Source organism: Uloborus diversus, chromosome 1 (genome assembly GCF_026930045.1).
Source record: "Uloborus diversus isolate 005 chromosome 1, Udiv.v.3.1, whole genome shotgun sequence".
In the NCBI taxonomy this organism is placed as follows: Eukaryota; Metazoa; Arthropoda; class Arachnida; order Araneae; family Uloboridae; genus Uloborus; species Uloborus diversus.
This window is the reverse complement of record NC_072731.1, coordinates 267,077,676-267,098,348: the sequence shown is the minus strand read 5'-3', so window position 1 is coordinate 267,098,348 and position 20,673 is coordinate 267,077,676. Positions and strand designations below refer to the sequence as shown.

The window sequence follows — 20,673 nt, the reverse complement described above, 5'->3', positions numbered from 1 at the left end:
CCCCCCCCCCATTTTAGGAGCATAATATAATTGTTCATTTTTGTATGAATTTTCTTGTTTTTTTATTATAAAATGTATTGAATGCACACCTATGCCCCCCCCCCATTTTAGGAACATAATATAATTGTTAATTTTTATATGAATTTTTTTGTTTTTTTTCCTTTTAAAATGTATTGAATACATATGCCCCTCCCCCCATTTTATGAACATTATATAATTGCTCATTTTTGTATGAATTTTCTTGTTTTTTTCTTATAAAATGTATTGAATACATGTGCCCCCCCATTTTAGGAACATAATATAATTGTCAATTTTTATATGAATTTTCTTGTTTTTTTTCCTTATAAAATGTATTGAATACATGTGCCCCTCCCCCCATTTTATGAACATTATATAATTGTTCTTTGTTTGAATTTTCTTGTTTTTTTCCTTATAAAATGCATTGAATACATACCCTATGCCCCCCCCCCTCCTCCCTGTAAAAAAGAATGGAAATGACGGACCTGGATATGCTATGCATAATATATGCGTATGTTATTTCCGTGAACTTTTAAATAAAACAAGTGATTATATAAGACTAGGGGAAAATGAGGCAGAGCCGTACATACGAGTCAGACCGATCGTTCTCGTTTTATGTGCTACTGCCTGGTGAGAAGAATTATTAAAGTAACTGCTATAAGAAGCAGTTGAAGCTGTATTACTGCCGGTCGTCCATTTAGTTTAAGCGAGAAAACAGTTTTGAAAAGTTTCGTCATTTTTTACCTCATTTTGAGGTGATAAAGATCCTATTTTATATCAAAAAGACTAAAGGTGTGTGTGGAGTATGTAAATTTGTGAGTGCACTGTGATTAGTATTATATTGTAGTTTAGTAACGATATTCCACGTTTCTCATTATAGGCACAATGTAAAATCTGTGATCGCATATCGGCAAAACATGAAGTTTATTTGAGACTTATTGGCAAAATGGCAGTTAAGTCTTGATGTCAAAAGTGTAAAAAAGGTGTAAAATATTTAATTCCTGTATACGTGTATAGTATTTAACGAAAAATTTCTGCTGAACTAAGCAAGTCTACCTCCCCATGTGCCTACGTCCATTCCAACTTTTGGGTTTTTTTTTCTATTACTACAATAATAAAGTAAATACGTCTTTTACAACATTCTATAAATGTACCTAATTGTTGGCAATTCCAAAGAAGCTGGAATTAGCAAATCTACCTCCCCATATACCTACGACTATTCGAACTTGAGGGGGGGTTTTCTCTATTACTACAATAATAAAGTAAAAAGTCTTTTGCAACATTCTATAAATGTACCTAATTGTTGGTAATTCTAAAGAAAACCTACTTTTCAATTCGGATGCTTAACGAGCTGACATCACATGACTTCAGCTCGAGCATGAATTTAATGTCATTTCCCCATTATTGCAATTTTAATGTGATTCAATAGTTAACTCTCTAAATATCACCAACAGTGGCCAAATTGAAACCATATTTTTTTTTTTAAAGTCGCCAAATTTGTCGCCAAGTTGGTGACCAAAAGACTGGCGATATATTGCCAAGTGTCCGACAAATTATAACACCTCTTGAGTTTGCATCGAAATTAACAATGATTTTCCCCCAAAAAAGTGCAAACGACCCCTTTAGAAACACCCGAATACAACTAAAAGGGGAGGTGCACAACTAGACCCCATTAGAAGTCCACGTACCAAATTTCAACTTTCTAGGACATACCGTTCATGAGTTACGCGACATACATACGTATATACAGACATCAGGAGAAAACTCATAATTAATTAACTCGGGAAACGTCAAAATGGATATTTCGTGCATCCATACGTTCTTAAGTATATATGCACGTGTGGTCGGGTCGAAAAAAAACTCAACATTCATTCGGGGGTGAGCTAAATGGAAATTAAGATCGATTTTTGAGTAGAAATTTTTTCGCGAATACAATACTTCCTTTCAAAAAATCAATAAAATCTTTCCTTTCAACGAAAGTTGAAGCACTTTGAGTTTTCTAAATCAAACTCGCGCAACAAATTAGTATCTTGCCTTCATCAATACTAAACATCAGAAAATATTCACCTCCATTTTTTTCGATGTTTGCATCAATAATTATAAAATTCACAGTTTATAACTCTGTTAAATAGTCCTCTACATCAGTTTTTCTAGATATTCACTAGAATAGTATTTAGCTTATTTTCCTTGCACTATCTCTGCTATCGCAGTACAAAAAGAAAGCGTACAACTTGCGTTAGAACAAAATTGAATCTGCACGAAATGAAAAAAAAAAAGATGCAGGTTTCAGAAAAATGAAAGCATCTCAGCTTCTATTATCGAGAAAAATTCTGAAAAATTCTAAGTGGAGTAATCTTATTATTAATAAGTAAAAGGCTCTTAATTGGATTAAGAACTCCTAAAACTTTGTAAAAAAACTATGGATCATACAAGACGGAACAAAATTAATTTTAAGTGCTCGAACCATTAATATCTATACCTTTCGTTAAGGACGAAGTTTTTTTCCTTCTTTTTCCTATTCCTTTTCTTTTTATAGGTGTTGTAACATATTAATGAAGTTATGAATGGCAACAGTTGGAGTTGTCGAATCTTAAGAACAAAGATGCTCGCGATAATTATTCAGCTGTAATTCAGTTGTTAATATGGATGCCGATATTGGATTCAGTTTAAATAAAATTAGTATTTTAAATGTTATTACTTTATATTTTCCTTATGATATTATAAGAAAACATAACAGGTGTATCAATATTGCTCATAGATTTAAATTTTCCGTGTCTTAGCGTTTCTCAATCAATTACATATGTGACTGATAGATAGCGAGTTATGTGATTCACTGCGGTTTGTCTAAGGAAGTTCATTAAAGTTTAATTATTGATGGAAAAATCGCGTGTCTGGAAAAAAATATCACCTGCTTTTCTTACCATGCCAAAACAAGTTGGTTATTTTTGTTTATTTTTTTTCGATTGGATATTTTTTGTACGTATTATTATTTCTGTATGTATTTGGAAATTGCTCAGATACGGTAATTTTGTGTGATTTTTTTTAAAAATCATATTAAAGAATTTTTATACTAAATATATTGAATGATTAAATTTCGAGTATACTTTTTACTTTCGTTCTTTTTACAGCCTGAGTAAAAGTTTTAAGGCCAGTATAATTTTCTTTAAAAAAAAAGTGCACTGGACTTAAAGCTTTTACTCAGACTGTATGAATAGGTTTTTACTTACTTTTTTTAAAAAAAGGAAGTTTTGTGTTCACGAAAAAATTTTCACTCAAATGTCACTTTAATTACTATTTTGCTCACCCCGAATGAATGTTTTTTTTCCCCCGACTCGACCACACGTGGATAAGTGTCTAAGAACGTATAGACACGCGAAATATCTATTTTGTCAGTTCCCGAATTGATTACAACGAGTTTTCTCGTGACGTCTGTATGTACGTATATATGTATGTGCGTATGTATGTCGCATAACTCAAGAACGGTATCTCCTAGAAAGTCGAAATTTGGTACGTAGACTCCTAGTGGGGTCTAGTTATTCACCTTCCCTTTTGGTTGCACTCGGGTGTTTCTAAAGGGGTCTTTTGCCCCTTTTTGGGAGGAAATCATTGTTAATTTCGATGTAAACTCAAGTGGTGGTATAATTTGGCTGCCATTTGACGATAGATCGCCAGTCTTTTGGTCGCCAAGTTTTTCGCCAACTTGGCGACAAATTTGGAATTTTTTTTTTTTTTTTTTTAAATCTGGTTTCAATTTGGCCTCTGTTGGTGATATTTAGAGAGTAAACTATTGAATCACATCAAAATTGCCATTAATGGGGAAATGACATTAAATTGGAGTAAAAGGAAGTCATGTGATGCACACATCAGCTCGTTTAACACTACAATTTTCAAAAGCATACTTAATTCGATGATTGGTTTATGAGTTATTGTTTAACGTTTTGAATATTGTGATTAATGAGTGTTCTTTTATATTTATCATGAAAAAAACATTCGAGTAGGTATTTCGAAATGTATGCAAAATTATAACCTATAGAAGCACGTAGTGATTAGAAATTCGAAAAGAAAGAAAAGAGTGAAAATGAGTCTAAAATAATGGTAGGAACCCTAATTGGGAAAAAGTTACTCCGTCACTAACAAATTTAATTATTTTCTTCTTGCTTCAGTCGTTGTCTTCAGCAAGGAAAGTTTGAATTTGTGAAAACATCTATTATAAACACACAAGCGTCATTAAAAAGGGAAAGTAGGAGAAACTCAGGAATTTAGGACGAAAATAATTTATTTTAAACAGTCTTTTTTTCATTTATAAGATACCATCTTCTCTACATAGTATAAAATGAAGTCTCCAAAAAGTGTGTGTATTTGAACTCGCAAAACTCGAGAACTACCCGGCCGATTTTGCTGAAATTTTCACAGTTTGTTCCTTTAAGTCCAGAGAAGGTTTGCAGACCAGTTCGAAAACAATTCGATGAATAGTTCTTTTTTTTATTCCAATTTAGGCCCAAAGTTCACATAAATTCCCGAATATTCGGGTGAAAAACTACTCGCAAGTAGTAATATTATATATCGTTGGAAAGAGACGAATTTTCCGCGTTTTACGCAATTTGTTCCAATGCTCGAACTTAATTGCGGAGGGAGTTTTTCCCGTTTTTAGCTCGAATTTCTTTAGGGTTAGCTGAAATTTAGGCTCTACTTTCTTCACTAATTCCATCAATAAAAAGTGAGGGAATTGTCCCACAGCTTTCTTTTTGACAGCATTGGAAAAAACTGCTTTTTTTTACTCCAGATCTAATTCAACTTAAGGTCGAAAGTTTAACCCTCTATCTCCATTAGGAAAAACGTTACAGGCGAATTAAATGAAGTTCAAAAATCTGTTCTCTGCTCAAGTTTTTTACCATTTTATTTTGCGTTTCCACGGTAACGCTTTTTGAATCCATTGCTTATTTCCATCTTTCTCATTTTCAAATCTTAAACTTATTTTATTTTGTGTTTCCATGGTTACGCCATTTAAATCCATCTTTCTCATTTCATTTTCTTGAAAGTATTTTAGTATCTGTCGTCATTGTTTGGCGAGAAAATTTTGCATGATGGTTTTTTTTTTCTTTCATTTAATCCTGGTTATTGAAGATACTTTGGTATGGATAATGTTTTTTCCCCCCCAAGGTAGACCGGGCAAAGCAGCTAGTATTGTACATACTTAAAGTTCACCGGCAGCTCAGTTATTCCATCCGAGGACTGCAGTTTCGTGCTTTTTAGCAGCCCGGAATAGGAATCACATGAGCTGGTGGCGAAAAACCTCTTAAGGGAGCCAAGAGAGCCAAACAAACTGGTAGCTAATGTAGAATTAGCTCACCAGATGAGTGACCGCAGCAATGGTGCGATTCAACTCGAAGATTGATGGCATAGCATGGTATTTTGTGGTGAATTACCGCCCCTGAGCCAGGCCAAGGCAAAAATACTTAAAATACACCGCCAGCTCAGTTATTCCATACGAGGACTGCAGTTTCGTGCTTTTCAGCACTCATCAGCCCTGCTGCGGTCACTCATCTGGTGTGCTAATTCTACATTAGCTACCAGGACTGATGAGTGCTAGAAAGCACGAAACTGCAGTCCTCGGATGGAATAATTGAGCTGGCGGTGTATTTTAAGTATTTCTGCCTCAGCCCTGGCTTAGGGGCGTTAACTCACTACAAAATACCATATTGTAGGTTAAAGAAATTTTATGTTTTATTGACGTCTGAAATCTGAAGCTGCAGCAAAAAATCAAAATAATACCTGTAATAGGAACAAAACTACAAAATAATAGTTCCTCAAAACTGGAGTTCTGTACCCACGTATCCATTTCCATGTTGCTTTCACCAATCGCAGCCTTTTTTTATACTCAGTAAACACTTTAGTTCTATAAAATATAATAAAAGATGCTGTTAAAGTTAAATTACTTAAAACTAATTTAAACTGGAAACAAGAAATTTTACATTAATGGACTTTTTATTAGTTTAAGGGATCTAAGGGCCCTTAACCTTCAAAATTTTCGACTTTCTGGAAAAAAAATATATGTTATGCCTAATTTAATTCTGAACAATTTGATACCTTATTTATTACGATACGCAAAAAACTTTTCAAGTTATCGAAAAAATGCGTATACTTTCCCCATAGAGATTTATGTTAACAGCAGCTCTTTAAGCCTCTTTTTCTTAGGTTGCGTTTTCTCAGGTTTCTCGTTTTGCCTGCGTGCTGTCTCAGAAAGTTTCTAATATATTTCCGTAAAACTTTTAATACATGTTCGTCTGGTTTATTTTTCTGATTTGAAACTAAATTTATTTATTTATTTTTAATTAGTTTTTTTTAATTTATAAATTAATATCAAAATTTTCCAAAATTTTAGGTGAAACTTTTTTTTTTTAATATTAACTTTCATTTTTAGTTAAAATTTAAGTTCAGATCATAATAATGAATCAGATAAACATGCAAGAAAAGTTTTACGGAAACACATAAGAAACTTTATGAGATATCACGTGCGCAAAACGAGAAACCGGCACCAGAGAAAAAGAGGCTTAAATAGCTGCTGTAAACATAAATCTCCATGGGGAAAGTTTATGCATTTTTTCAGTAACTTGAAAAGTTTTTTGCGTATGGTAATAAATAAGGTATCAAAATGTTTAGAATTAAATTATGTATAACATTTTTTCCAGAAAGTTGAAAATTTTGAAGGTTAAGGGTCCTTAAACCCCTTTATCAGAAAAAAAAGTAAAAAGAATCAAAGTTATTGGAACACTGGAGCTTGATTCTGTTTTTAAAGGTTTGTTTCTTTATTTTTTTCTACTTGCTCGAAAAATCAGTCTTTCGAACAAATAAGCTGTCGTAAACAGCAGAAAGAACTTCAGGACAATCCGTGTGAGATCCCTGAATTTTGTCGGATATTACCGAACTTTTTGTCACGGTTAAATTCTAGCACTACCAGTGTAATTTTGTGCACTTTTTGCTAGTTAACAGCGTACCCGTTATAGATTTTCTCGCACCACAAGGGATCCTTGTACCACTGGTCGAAAACTAGAATCCTTAGAGTGAGCAGAAAGACATTTAAAACACCTATTTTCCCAGCTTGTTGCAAACGAACGCAGAAAAAACTGTTTTACAGTGATCGATTTAGCAAACATCAACGAAGTTTGGCATTGTTTATAGCGGCATTTTGCCGAATATCGCCAAACTGACGGAGGATTCAAAAAGTTTTGCATAAAATATTAGGTGAAAGAAAGATTAGTGATACTTCGCGATGTGGTCAACAATTTATGACATTTACACCGAATTAATGAATTATTTGACGCGTAAAACGAGTAAAGAATCTATTTTTCGATTGCAGTTAAACCAAAATAATAATTTTGCAAAATAACAAAAAAAAAAAAAAAGACAAATTATTTTGTATCAACATGAATGAAAAAGCTTTTGAAAAAATGTTTAAATCGCAAGTATAATCAGCAGGGAGAGGATATCCCATAACTAAGCAAGTATAACTTACTTAAAGTTAAAAAAAAACAACGTTAAAAAAAAGCACAAATTTGGCAATTACAGCAGACACGTGTTTCGGCGTTACAGGGAACGCCTTTTTCAATGCAAAAAGTAAAGAGCTTATGGATGAAAAGACATCCGACAAAAGCTTATCTTATCACTTACTTGTTTACTTATAACTTACTTGTTTGAATAAGCATAAAATCTTTATATATAAAAATGAATGTTTGTCTGTATGTCATCCATGAACTCAAAAACTACCCAGCAGATTTGGCTGAAACTTTCACCGTTTGTCATTTTTGGTACTGGGAATGTTTATAGATCAGTTCAAAAAAATCCGATTGATAGTTCCTTTTTTATTCCACTTTAAGTCACAATCCATTGGATAAATACGAATAAAATTATCGGCTGCAGAAATTAATTCGCGTGAAAGATCTCATTGATAAGAAGTTAGCTGTTCTTGAGTTTAAACAAATAAATTCTTTCTTTATTGTTTTATGGCTTTTCATGCAACGGGGGGGGGGGGGATTTAAAACTTTTTCTATTTGATATTTTTAGCGATTGATTGATCTTGCAAACTGCGTGAGTACAAAATTTGAATATAGTCACGGCTTCACTTGATACCTGGACCGATTATTATGAAAATTGCTATATATATGTATTTTTCCACGGAGAAGGTGCATAATATGCTCATTGAAGCCACTCGCCACCAGGTGGCACTGCAGAGTAGCATCTTCTGCCCCGTTCAACTGATTGTCATGAAAATCAGTATAATGATGTATTTTTTTGTTGGCGTAGCAACGCGCGTCGGGTACAACTAGTAATAAAAATAAAATAATCGGCCAGACAATTAACTTTAAATAAGGAAAGTAAAATGAAAAGATAGTCCGGGATTACAGAACAAAATGTTTCGTGAATACAATACTTCCTTTACAAGGAAGTAAAAAAAAAAAGGATGAGAATGAATCTGGCTGCTGAGTACCGGAAAGAAAAAGAAAACAAGAGCAGCTACACTGAACAAAACGAAGTAAAATGTAAAACAATATGAGAATTCCTCCCCCCTCCCCCCATCTCTTCCCCTTTCAACAAAAACCGTCATTTGTTTGAAGAAAAGTTTGTAACGAAATAAATGTCACTTTTGGAAACCTGGCCATTAAGAATTCTCCTACACACTCTGAAAGTTTGAAGAGTTTGTAATCCTCGAACTATAAAAGCCATTAATTCTTAATCGAAATTGTTCTCGGAGTCTTTTTCCTTTTTTATGTATTTCAAAGTCTAATCACCTTTTACTTGCTCCCAAAGGAAGTAGAAGAAGGTTTTACCTAATTTTTCGTTTTGTTTCAGGTCGCATTTGATTGGTTTGCTGCAGACTCTGAAACTTTAAGAACTGCAGTAACCCGGTAGAACTGCTATTGGATTTTTTTTTTCTGCCTTTGTTTTCCAAGAAGAAAAACACCTATTCAGAGGAACAGTCTTTCAAGCCTTTCATTCACGTAAGAAGAAAGACTTAAAAAGATAAAAAACTCTGTTCACATATGAGGACTTTCTTTGTTTTTAAATGTAAGTGCTAATGAGTTATTTAAATGAGCCCGTTAGCTATTAGTATTGTAATTGTAGTATATTTTCTATGGTATCGAAGTATATTTTATTATACAATACAGTATAGTACGATAATATAGATAACAGACTTTTGTAAATTATTATCTATAGAAACGGGCTGTTGTGTATATATATGTAAGAACCGCCGCTCGGTTCTGATTACGAATCTTGATTTTCGCAAGTTGCAGTGTTGTGCCGTGATAATCTACCACGTAGGAAGAGGACAAAGCTACATTCATAACATCTTTATTTTTACATAGAATATACCAGCAGGAACTTCTCTTAAATAACCACCTTGTTTAGTAGTGCTTCGATTTTTATATAGGGAATATCATAAAAAGATTACAGATAATTATCCCTCGATTATGTGATCTCACGTAAACTATATAGGAGGAGCAGATTGCAATAACGAAATATTATTGGGCTTTGCACCGCAGACAGAGGCTGGCTTAAATCTGGAGGGAAAAATAGTGTCTGGTAGGTACTTTAAGGGAAAACTCATCTGAGCCTAGAACATAATCATATATGGTATGAGAAGCATTTAAGTGTGTAATAAATAATGTCTGTGACTTATACGCGCTGACATATAAGTGAACAGAACTTAATATGGAAAAGGACTAGCAAAGGATTTTTCATAATTTATATATATAATATATATATATATATATAGTTTTCTATGTTATGTATAGTTTATTACACAGGGTATGATTCAGAAATTTAAGACTGGTTTTTTTTCCGAGAAGGGGAGGGCACCGCGGGACGGGCTGGGGAAGTAGTCGGGGTGTCAGTGAACGAACGGAAGCTGCGGCAGTTGGCGTTGGAACACTGGAGAGTGCGCATCGCTTGCTGCGTAAGTGCATGTCATTGACCTCGTTCGAAAAGTGTCTCCGTAGACAGACTGTCACAGGTGACTTTTACGCTGGAACGCTCCGCCGCTTGAGAGATCGAATCCACCTGGTGTTCAAGGGCGATTGGATTCTCCACCACGACAACGTGCTCACTCACACGTCGCGCGCCACCGACAGTTTTGGTTAAGTTCAACGTCCCAACCCTGCTGCAGCCACCCTACTGCCCCGACTTGGCTCCAAGTGACTTTTTCATCTTCCTGCGAATCAACACAGGCCTAAAAGGGAAGCGATTCGACTCCATAGACGCCATCCAGCAGACTTCGGCGAGAACCCTTGACAGCATGTCGCCTGAAGACTTCGAGAAGGTCTACGAACAATGGAAGACGTTGATGCTGAAGGATCATATTTTCAAGAATTTTAGTCCGCTGTGCTTAAATGTCCAGTAAAATTCTAGCTCTGAGATCGGTCTTAAAACTTTTGAATTATACACTGTACGTAGAATTATTTGCAATATTCACTGTATTTGCTATATATAGAATGCTTAACGTAATTCTCATTACGTTCATTTTATGGTTTTTCACACATTGCACCTTTGTTACATACAGTGTTGTTCGTTTAGTATATTTGTTACATAACGCTTGTTATACATGGCCAATACAGAAAAAATGGTGACGGATAATTTAGTGAAAACTGACAATTTGGCATCAAAAATGTGTTACCAACCAGGATGTTAACTTATTGATGTCTCGTCTGTGTTTTGCCAAACCCGTAGTTAGTTAACTGCTAGCTAATCAGGAAAAAACAAAACTTATTAGTAAAGCTTTAAAAAAAAGGGATTTTTAATGAAAATGAATCGAAGAAATGCCAAATTTGGCACAATTGTTAAAATTTAAACGAGTAAAAATATAAAACTCAATGGAATATAAAACTTGTGTTAGTATTGCGGTATTTGTTATGCATAGTAGACATAAGAAAAAACGTTGCTTCTCTAGCTTCAATAGTCATAAATTTTTCCTTTCTGACCATGTTACAGAATGGTTTTATACAAAACAATTGCCGAAGGTTCGGACACGCAAAAATTAGAAGCTAACAGTTTCATAGCTTGGCGACATTCCACATCTACATGGTAACACTAATATTTGCGTCATGTTTGGTTTAAAGTAACATGAAAATGAATTATTTGACGATGTCACACAATATTTTGCCTTTTAAGAGGCTTTTAAACGACACACACCATTGAAAAAGAGAAAAGTTTCATTAAAATGTAAATAATCCGCCAAGTAAATTGAACAACATTGAAAGATGCAGTAAATTTTAAATATTTCGCCAAACAAATAAATAAATAAAGTTGATAAGAATCCATAGAGTATAAAACAATGCGCCAACAACTTTAAACAGGCCATTAAAAATCATTAAAAGTCGTTTTTGAATGTAAAATGATCTGTTAACTAAATGAAACCTCATTAAAATGTAAAATAACCCTCTGAATAAATATATCTTGCTATTCAAAACATTAAACGTTCTATTAAAATGTAAAATGGCATCAAACATGTTGGCGACGTGTACGATCTTCTCTCTCTCTTTTCGCCAAGATAGAAAGTAAACAATTGCCAAGCTCCAGTATACCTTTGCACTACTTACCTTAATATGTCCGTAGTTTCCTCATCATCATATACTGTAACTGTTCGAAGGTTCGGAATGAAATGGGGTTCTTCATTGAGAAGAAAACCAATCACGAGCAATGTTTTCCCATATCGGAGCCATTTTCTTTATAGCTTCCAACTTGGATGTGACTTTTGTGGAAGTCGTGATATAATGTTCAATCTTCTAGTTTAATCCAAAATATTCTCCTTTTTGCAAATGAAAAGTAACTCAGTTTACGTTTCTAATTTTCGAAAAATAATCAAAATATATGTTAAGGCTTTCCAAAATGGCGCGAGCAGAAATGAAAAGGTTTAGTCGTTCAATGAAAGAGCTGGATATTTTCTTAATATTAGAGACAAAATGTTTCTTAATACCAAGGGCGCCCATATGCAAAAATTTTGAGGTGCGAGGCTCAGATATTTTCCCCGTGGTTTTGCAGGATATTTTTCCCATAGAAACCGATTTCAGTACAGATTAGAGCTATTAAAATTTCACATTTTTAATAATTTATTCATTAATTGCTAGAGATGAAATGTTTTTGCATTTTTGCAAAACAAAAAAATGTACTAAAAGCAAGGAAGTTCTAATTTCAAAATGGGGCTTGAGCCTCTACTTGCCTCCCCCTCATATGGGCGCCCTTGCTTAATATACTACTCCAAAATTCTTCAGTTTATCAAAGCTCTACTTTTAAAAACATAAAAATCTTCACAGATTATTCCATGTGACTCTTCGACAAATCAACCTGTTTTCTTCCCCTTTATATTTTTTCAGTGTTTATGAATTCTCTTCATATTCGTAAACTAACAGTAGAGGGGTCAGTTGGGGGTAAATGGAAACAGAAATTCAGTTTTTCCCCTTCAGACCCTTCTCCTTCTTTTGGATGAATAGAGTCGTTTCCCGGGGTTCGGAAATTTTAAAAACACTTTTAAAATTTCCAAACTTTTAAAAGTTTTTTTTTTCGAAAGAGCTTGTTTAGAAACATAGGATCTGACCATTTTTTAAATAATTTGACTAAGTTTAATACTTTTAAAATATTACTTTAATCGGTTCGCTTTCATGGTTTACGCTTCTGCCGATGACATCACAAATGACGAAATGCCATTCAGTGTCGCCATTCGCAGTACAAAATATTTAATTCACATGATTACTCACATGTATTGGCAACGATAGGGTTGATAGCAAGCGTAGAGCGCAATTTTAATTCGCTGCTTGATTATCATAGCGTGGAAACGTAGTAGAAAGATGCGGCAAAGTGCATCATTTGTGACGTCATGAAGACTACGCCTTGTTTGAAAAATCGGACATTTTAAAACATTAATTTTAAAAAAAACCTGTTGGGAAAATGAAAGTATTTTCTGGGTCTGTGTTATTTTTTTTGCTCATTTTATTCATTTCAATGACTAAAAGTAGTACTTTTGGCTGAAGGAAACCACCCCATTGTGAGGCAAACCATTTTGTGCATTGTGCCATGACTACAATCTCTGAGAGTGACTGGGTATGAAATATTTGAGTTAATGTGACAGTTTGTTAGCGAATTAAATCATGTTTCCATTTTCCCCAGCGTATTTCCCTTCTATAGAATCGTGTAAAATTTTAAAAATGCTAATTGATTTATTTTATACGTGCAGAGCCTGATTACTGAATAGGCCAACTGGGCCATGGCCTAGGGCCCCCACTTTTTAGGGGACCCCAAATTGCTCCTTTTTTTTAAACCAATAGCTAAAACTGTTTTCGCCAATGGCTAAAACTGTAAGTATTGACTACAGAGGGGCTCCAAAAAAGCATATGGCCTAGGGCCCCCTGATATCTTAATCGGGCCCTGTATACGTGTTGTCCTTTTGCTGACTGCACAACTAAACAAATCCAACATTGCTCAGGAAAATTCCGTGGGAAATCAACCCGATTTTCAGATAACTCTACTGTTTTCTCCTCAGTCACGTGAAGAATTCGGTATCGGATTGGTTAATGGGTTGCGATTACTCACGTGACTAGTCGAAAATGACAGGGGAAGAAGTTCGAGTGGAAAAGAATTATTCTAGTATATATATTAGGGTGGGCCGAAAAAACTTTTTTTGGAAATCTGTTTTTGGATAGTGCGGAAAAGTTGCTATATGGACCCGTTATTACCCATAAAAAATTTCGCTAAATTTGTTTAATATTTAGCCGGCGCTATTTGACCTTGAAAAACTGAAAAAAAGGACAAAAATGCACTTTTTTCAAAAAAAAAAAAAAAAAAAAAAAGAGGGGGGGGGTGGCAAAAATAAAAGTTTGAAGCTAGTTTCAACAAACATTAGAAATATCTGTCAGTGCATTAGTTGAAATCCTCAAAGATTTTTGTACATTTCGTAGAATATTTAGCTACGCTCCTTTAAGACTGAAACATTGGAAGAATAAAAAAAATAAAAAATAAATAAATAAAAGTATTTTCAAAATAAGTAAATATTGAAATGTTACGCAATACGTTACCTAGAAAAAACAGTGAAAATTCAATCAATTTTATGCGACATTTGTACGCCAATTTAAAAAATGCACACACTCAAATAAAAAATAGTTACATAAGATGCTAATTTTTTAATCTTTGGTTCCAGTAGTTTCTTCGGGATAATAAACGGCGCTCAACTACTTCTATTATTCCTAAGATTATTTTATAACTATTTTATATATATTTGACAAATAGAGCCCTTAAGTATTAAAAAAATGTGAATCCTCTGAAGTCCTTTAAACCGATTAATGAATTGAACGCAAGTATTCTTCTTTAAATGAAATGCTGTAATTCTACACTTCCACAGCTGGGAGTTAAGCAATTAAAGGGGTCCTCTCTTGCGTCCAATGCCCACAATGAGTTGCCACTGAGGCATCTTATACTGGAATTGGACGGTTGCACAAAGTGGCCACATTCATATTCTGGAGCTATCGAACAACTTCTTAGAGATTGTAAAAAAATCCGGTGGTCAAATTTGATAAAATTGACTGCAATCTTCTGGTTTTGGACATGGAAGATATAAAAAATTTAAGTATTGAACAACAATATTTGTATAGAATCTGTCTTGCCGTAAAAGATGGTCAGTTGTCCTTCAAGCGTGGCTGACAGTAGCCCAGGCAAACTCAGTCAGTCATGCGCGATGGCTGACAACTGCAAACCATTTGTTACGCTTGTATATAGGCACTCCAACTTCATCAAAAAATCTTACAATACTTGTAAAGTATGTAATGTTAGTTTATGCTCCAATGTGGTTTGAAATAAAAATAAAACCGAACTGCCAGTACGGCGCCCAATATTTTTGGAAAATGATTTCTCTTGGAAGGCAGTTTCCAGACAACGTTAAGGAGATAATTTTCAAAGTTCTCTCAAGTAATGCATATTTCGCTCATCCTGAACAGCTACTGTTGACGATGTTGTTTGACTCAAGAAAATACATTCGGGAATTAGCTGTTAGGCGCATTCTGAACTCTAGAAATCAGAAGACGAAGAGCTCGGATGGTGTACGATTTTTTGAGCGTCCTAAACTCAATTTTGAAACCGTTGATTATGTTGATTTGGCAAACTGTGTTGTAACAGAGCCAACTCTTACAATGCATCTAAAAGACCAATAATGGAAAGAAATGTTCAAAGAAAATTCTACAGAGTTTACTTTCGAGAAATTTCCCAGCCACACGCAAGCTGTGAAACGTTGTGTGAAACTAATAACCGAAGCTGCAATAAAAGTTCGTGGTGAAACTGCACGAGATGGATACATTCGTGCAAAACTTCATGCTAGGAAAGAACTTCCATCATTTGATAACAAGGGACAATATTATTCCAAAAAATAATATTCATTATGCATGAGGTATTATAAATCAAATTTGAAGATTTCTTTTTTAAAATTTTATTATCTATGTATGTAATTCTAGAAAATGTATGATACTATTGCGTGATAATAATTACTATGATTAATAGTGCTATTTAATTAATTAGTCTATGATTTAATTTTGAAAAATAATTTTCACATTGGTTTTTAAAGAAATTCAATATTTTTTCATTTTTCTCCAATTTTTGATGTCGGAAAGGAGCGGTTAAATGCTCATTAAAATCAATGAAACATTTTATGGGCTCGAACTGGCTCATTATATAACATTTTAGGTGCATTCCTGCAAAATATTTGGAATTTAGTTTTTTAAAAAAAATTTCGACAAAAATTCATTTTTCTCTTTTTTTACGGTTTTTCAATGTAAAATAGCGCCGGCTAGATTTTTTTTAATATCCAAGAAATTTTTTGTGAGTGCTAACTAGCTCACTACGCAACTTTTGCGCGCTATCCAAAAATTGATTTCGAAAAAAAATTTTTTTCGGCTTATTTCGGCCCACCCTAATATATATATATAAATACATATAGAGTTATCTCTAAGAGTTCTATAATTTTACTAGTTCTATACGTTTACGGTTACGTTCGGTTACGTTAGTTCTATACGTTGACGGTTACGTTACTAGTTCTATACGTTTACGTTTTCTATTCTTACGTTCTTTCTTTTACTAGTTCTATACGTTTACGGTTACGTTAGTTCTATACGTTTACGGTTACGTTACTAGTTATATACGTTTACGTTACTAGTTCGTTTACGAGTGCTATAATTTTACTAGAAAAATAGGAATAAGCTTTACGTATAACGAATACTTTAAAAGAAATTCTGTTCAATGCACTCTATCACAGAGTTTAGAACGCAAAATTGTTGACAAGTTTATAACTAACACCCTTGTTTTTTTTATTACAGGTTTACAAGAGTGTTTCATGAAAGTGCTTCACACAGAATGTTACCTGAAACTCATCTTAGTAATTTGAAATTATGCATTTCGAAACCAAGTGCATCAATTTTGTGGAGAGCTTTGCACATCTTGTCCAATTTTGAACCTATACTGACACATTGGGCATCAAGTCGCCGCCACAATGTTTCATTAACGATTGTTTATTGCAATTGGGAATTTTGTATGTGCACGCAGAGGACACCACTGTGAAAATATGTTGTCTAGCAAGACAAGAGGAAAGATGAATTAGGTGACACTAATCGTAAGAATTCGCATGTTATAAATGGTGAGCTAAGTAAAAAAATTCAAAAGAACAGTTATGTGCCGAAATGAGATGCATTTTGAAGTACGAAACGTTAGTGTTCGTTCTTAAAATGGTGAGCTAATTACAAAACAATTCAGAATAACAATTATTTGCCAAAAGAAACTGTCCACTAGACATCTTAGAGTTTATTATAACTATTTTATGACTGTAGAACACACTATAAAAATAATGAAGCAAGATCAACAATGACTGCCTAGAGTTTCATGAAACCACATACATCTTAGAGTAATTGTAACTACTTTATGATTCTAGAACACACAATGAAGCAAGATCAACAATGACTGCCTAGAGTTTCATGCAGCCACTTTTTGACTTTTGGTGAAACAATAATGGAGGAAAATACTCGTTGAGCATGTATTTCAATAAAACATCGGACCCATTCGCAGCCGGTAGCTTTCTGGCTACCAATAGCAACACGACAAATTTCATAGATTACGACTTAAGCGAAATCGAAGTCCTCAGCTCTTCAGAAGACAGTCTAATAGCGACTGTTACGAACATTGTGGATATCCTCAACACCGTTATATCCAACAGAACTCCGATCAACGACGAACTCGGATTGAAAATTTTCAATTCGTCGTTGGTAACTGACCGTGTGCTCAATGCTTCCCGTGGATTCGATCCGACAGTCAACAACAACGTTCTGGCGACCATCCTAGCCTTTTTCTGCTTGGCGACGATATTTGGCAACATCCTCGTGATGGTGGCGGTGGCGAAAGAACCCTACCTCCACACTGTTACGAATTACTTCATCGCGTCATTGGCGACCGCCGACTGCATCGTAGGTGCGATAGTGATGCCATTTTGCGTCGTGCTGGAAGTGTGCGACGGGTACTGGCCGTTTGGTCAAGACTGGTGCGACGTGTGGCGATCTGTGGACGTTCTCGCGAGCACGGCATCCATCCTCAATCTATGTGTCATATCTCTGGACAGATACTGGGCAATAACAGACTCTATGTCATACCCGCGCAAGATGTCGCCCAATCGCGCTGGGATTCTCATTGCGGCAGTGTGGATCTGTTCTGCTCTTATTTCCTTTCCCGCCATCGCTTGGTGGAGGGCTGTTACTGTGGACCCGCCACCTGATTACCAGTGCTTATTTACAGAAGATGTCGGTTATCTGGTGTTCTCATCTGCTGTGTCCTTCTACGTTCCACTGACAGTGATGCTGTTCACCTACTATCGAATATACAGAGCTGCCATGGAACAGAAGAGAAGTCTCAAGCTCGGCACGAAACAGGTGCACGCGTACAATGGGGAGCAGTGCGCGTCTCTGACACTCAGGATACACCGAGGAGGTATGTTTTCTCCGAAATACGAGCCTAATGGTAACCAGCTCGGTGATTACCACGAAGGACAGTCGCTGAAAGTTCCCTCCAGGAACATGAAGAGCTTTTCCTTGAGCAGGAAAATCAGCAAGCTTGCCAAAGAGAGGAAAGCCGCAAAGACTCTTGGTATCGTCATGGGAGTGTTCATCTTGTGCTGGCTTCCGTTCTTCGTCACGAATGTGCTGATGGGGATATGCGGTGACGATTGTGTGATGAATTCCAAGCTCGTGTATTCGATAGTCACTTGGCTGGGGTGGACGAACTCGGGAATGAATCCGGTGATTTACGCCTGCTGGAGCAGGGATTTCAGACGAGCTTTTACGAAACTCCTGTGCTCCTGTTGCCCTAAATATCTCAGCGGCAGACAAAAGTATCGGTCCCGGTTTCGTCAGGTTGTTAGAGATGAAATGTCACTGCCTCACTTTAAGACTTCGTCAAATCCCATGACGATAGAAGACATTTCGCTATGACCAGGGGAATGTCACTGCCTCACTTTAACCTTTTGACTCAGAATTATCATTGAAAATATTTTGCATACTGTTTTCATTATTTTGTGTTAATTTAGTTCAAAATAAGCAAAAAAGAAATATGTTTAGGTTGTGAAATAAGCATAGGATACCGATGTCCCTTCTTTCTTCAATAATTTTGCGTCTACTTTCCCCATTTTACCAAAAGAGCTGCGCCATTATTAGTATTTTTCCCCAATGAAAGAAACGAAAATTCACAAGTCTTACTTTCTGAACATATGGTCGTAAAATCTCACATCAAAACATTAAACGTGAATTTGACTCCCTTCTACCTTGTACGAGGGGGAAGGTAGGATTCTTGTGTAAACAGTAGATGGCATGGATTTTAATTTATGTAGTTTTTAGTTTACAGTAAAATTCATTTGAATTTTTTTTTTTAAATGCTGAATTTTTACATTTTTGAAGCCCTGTAGTGACCCCTAAAATATATTTTTTTATGTCTGAAATTTTTGTGTAAGTCTTATTTTTGGTCACAAACACAAATGGGAGGGTGGCCCGTTCAAATTTCAAAAGTTCATTTTTAAGGACCACCCTAAAAGGACCTGTGTGCTATTTCTGAGTCAAAAAGTTAAGACTTCGTGAAATCCCATGACAGTAGAAAATATTTCACTATGACCAGGTGAAATATCACTGCTCCACTTTCCAATTTCATCAAATTCTTTGACGATAAAAGATATTTCACTACGATCAGGTGAAATGTCACTGCTTCACTTTCCAATTTCATCAAATCCCATGACAATAGAAAGTACTTCACTAAGACCAGGAGGAATGTTGCTGACTCACGCTAAAACTCCTTCAAATCCCATGACGTTGAAAGATATTTCACAATGACCACATCATCAGGAATCTCATGGACATCCAATTTTTGCCCAAATTTTCAATTTTTGTCTTTCAAGTGGAGTGAAACACATTCTTTTAAATATATGTGATAAAATACGGAAGTAACACTTTATCTGTGCGTGATTTATAATGAATCTAATAAATCTTCCTTTAAACCAAGACATGAGTTTCGACACTTGTGAACAGTTAGAAAATCGTCTTGCATTTGTCCCCAAATGATTTTTCTAGTCATTGTTTTTACTTTAATTGTTAGTATAGCTGTATTACAAAGTGTTAGACTGCTTCATATATATATTAATGTACCGTTTTACCTTTTTCGAAACTGAGTGAATGTTGCTTCTGTTATTTTATTACAAGAGCTTGAAACTTTTGAACAAATCGCACAATGTCATTTATCTCTGTACATTACACAATGATTCTGTAAACTAGTGAACCATTGCTGTGTAATATTCATTGCAAAATTGTTTTCAGAATATATCTCCTGCATTTTAAGCCAATACCATCATTAAAATTCAATGCCGCCATTTCAGTTCGTAAGCTTTTGAAGTCAGCTTACCCTTTATGTAATCACCAAGCCGCTTATGAGTAATTTTTCTTAGTTGTCAGTGAATCGAAATTTTTTAAGCACTTTTATTATACTTGGCCTGATTGTCACGGAAAAATCTGAGGCCTGATTTTGCTTATATCTCAGCAACTAGACCACTTAGAGACTTCAGGATTTCGCTAAATGATTTGCTTAATCTTAAGGTACAACTTAACGCTGAAAAATTAAAATTCTAAAATAAAATTATTATTTCTGTTAGGATGGAAAACAGCAAATTTCACGTAATTTTCCCATTAAATGTTTAAATATAAAACCCATTGTTACAAACTTTTCTGCTTTGCAACAGTAATGTTAATAGCAATCACAATGAAAATTTTGAATCAAGGCTTCTCTGGAGCAAGCATGAAATGCATTCAATGTCATTAATCGATAATGGGGCTAAGGAAAGAGACATATTAGGATTTTTATCACCAGTAACTTGTATGTTTTAAACCATTAATTGGTTTGGGAAACCATTAATACTTAAATGGTTTTAATTAAATTAGCAAACAAATAAATCCTAGAGAGGAACAAGGATTAAATTTAAGTGCCAACTGCTTAAAGTTTTTGACACGTATACAGATTTTTTTTTCCTTTTAGTATGGAGTATTTATATGATAAAATTAGGTGAAGTTTCGTGATAGTGACAGTATTCTATTTCAGAAATGTATTTACACT

General features: G+C 34.8%; 1 protein-coding gene across 1 annotated transcript; it reads left to right on the top strand.

Annotated features, from left to right (window-relative positions):
- Positions 1-17,069: 17,069 nt before the first annotated feature.
- LOC129220599 (dopamine receptor 2-like) lies at positions 17,070-18,515 on the top strand. Its single transcript, XM_054855032.1, has 2 exons — positions 17,070-18,015; positions 18,073-18,515. The coding sequence occupies exons 1-2, from the start codon at positions 17,070-17,072 to the stop codon at positions 18,513-18,515; spliced, it is 1,389 nt and encodes a 462-aa protein (XP_054711007.1).
- Positions 18,516-20,673: the final 2,158 nt, after the last annotated feature.

What these genes read in the sequence shown, in the direction of transcription:
- LOC129220599 (XM_054855032.1), top strand. Translation starts at nt 17,070, where the DNA reads ATGTATTTCAATAAAACATCGGACCCATTCGCAGCCGGTAGCTTTCTG. An exon ending in ACTCAGGATACACCGAGGAG is followed by an intron (nt 18,016 to 18,072) that starts GTATGTTTTCTC and finishes ATTACCACGAAG; the next exon opens with GACAGTCGCTGAAAGTTCCC.